The 1892-nt window shown below is 49.7% G+C and overlaps 1 protein-coding gene across 1 annotated transcript in view; it reads right to left on the bottom strand.

The window, feature by feature from the left end:
* baz2ba (bromodomain adjacent to zinc finger domain, 2Ba) overlaps nucleotides 1-1892 on the bottom strand; it is a 118322-nt gene that overhangs the window by 25410 nt on the left and 91020 nt on the right. Inside the window, exons 13-14 of the mRNA XM_037979909.1 lie at nucleotides 1292-1393; nucleotides 4-195 (exon numbers count right to left, since the gene is read on the bottom strand). Coding sequence (XP_037835837.1) covers nucleotides 4-195; nucleotides 1292-1393 — 294 coding nt within the window. The remainder of the gene's footprint in view (nucleotides 1-3; nucleotides 196-1291; nucleotides 1394-1892) is intronic.

Here is a 1892-nt window from a genome sequence, read left to right as displayed (position 1 = left end):
CACCTCGCTGGGGCTGGGGCCTTCGGGCGCCAGCGCGTCGCCCACGTTCGGCGGTCGGCCCTTCCGCCGCCGGCTGCCTTTGGCGCCGTCGCCCGCCTGGTGCCGCTCCGAGTTGGGGGGGCGGCCCCTGCGGCCCTCCATGGCTAAGATCCGGGGGACCACCTCGTCATCCTTCAGCAGGGTCCACTGCAGACCCTGCAGGAGAACCAGGCGCCGAGGATGAGAGCAGCTCCGGCAGCGTTGGACGCATTTAGTTCTGGTTTCTCTTTCCCTGACTAATCTGCTGCAGAAATATAAACTCTTTATTGTCTTTGCTTCACGGACACTCAGTGCTGTGCAAAAGTCTTGAGCCACACCATCTCTCTGCATGTTTTGCCTCCAAAGAGCCAAACTTGGAAAGACGTCTTGTTTATGTTCATCAAAAGTTCACTCCTGTAATTAAAACAGGAAGAAATCCAGCAAAGACTCGACACGCAGGAAACGAGTTCAAAACGGACGATTAATAAAAGGAATAAATTAACTCGGGATTCCTCGAAAGGAAAGCTCCCTGTCGGCCATCTTTCAAGCTCAAGTTTTAAACAAAGATCTCGCACACGCTGGTTGGAGATCAGACGACTTTAGCTCATATTTCTGAAAGTTTGGAGGCGTCGTTTCCCCCAGAGGAAGGTGAGCGCGACGCGTTGCTCCGCTTTCACGCCATTGGTTCATCCCAACAGACTTCCTGTTCACTCACAGCAACGACCAATCGACTTATTGGATCAAATCTGGACCGGTTGGAGATAATTATTATTCCTCATCGGTGTGAAGTTTAGATCTGGACAGAGGACAGGTGTCAAAACAAACGAGGCGACGGAGGACGCCGCGAGACATAATAATGTGCACGGCCAGGACTACAGCTGGGCAAGAAAAACGCGCCGTGAATTTTTAATAAAAACTGGCTGCACAGAAACACCCAGGGTTCAGAAAATCCACCTGTTTTCTCCATCAGATCGATTAGTTGGGGCAAAATATTTTAAATTCGGTTCGTTCCCGAGGGTTTCCTTAAACTCGGACGGACAGACGGACGGACAGACGGACGGACGCGGGGTGGCTGAAGACTTTTTCAGAGCACTGTAACACATCAGAAAAGAGGCTGGTCACCTGTGGAAGTAACGTTACTGATTACTACAGGTCTGTGAACTCGGACTGATTTCTGTCCCTGCCCTGACAGGGACTGCAGCTAGATGAACAGATGAATGGGGGACAGAGGGACAGAGGGACAGGGGGACAGAGAGAGATGAAAGGCAGTCACCTGGGGTCCTTCTCTGGCTTCATAGAAGTCACCAACCCTTATCTTTGCACTGAAGCTAAAATTATCACGCGTGATGCCGCTTATTCCATTTCTGGATAGATACTACAGAAGAGAAAATAATATTTGCGTTGGTTTAGGAACATAAAAAAATTGAGCGACATTGAAAAAGCAACTGGGAGGCACGAGGCTGGAGGAAGTCTACGCTCAGAGTGCATCTGTGCAGAGCTGCTAATCATTATAAAAGCAAGAGGACAAAAAAAAAGAGCAAAAGCTCTTAGGAGAGAAAATGGTTCTGACCTTGGGATGCACAATTCAGGCCCTTCCCTATTTATCTCTGGCACTGCTGGTCTTTTACCGCCTGCTGAACGAGCAGCATCTCTGGGTTTTTTTGTTTTTTTCCCGCCGCAGCACTTCAATCAGAGGCAGTTTGGGCAAATCGTGTGGCTGAGCTTTCCATAAAACAAATACAGATTAGAATAAAAGCAAATTTGTGCAAACGGAGCCGAAGTTGTGCATCCCAGAAAGTAAGCGTTGGGAGGAAGAGGGGGGGTGAAGGAGGTGTCACAGGAAGTGTGTGTGTGTGTGTGTGTGTGTGTGTGTG

Source organism: Kryptolebias marmoratus, linkage group LG15 (assembly GCF_001649575.2).
Source record: "Kryptolebias marmoratus isolate JLee-2015 linkage group LG15, ASM164957v2, whole genome shotgun sequence".
NCBI lineage: Eukaryota > Metazoa > Chordata > Actinopteri > Cyprinodontiformes > Rivulidae > Kryptolebias > Kryptolebias marmoratus.
This window is presented reverse-complemented; position numbering and strand designations above follow the sequence as displayed.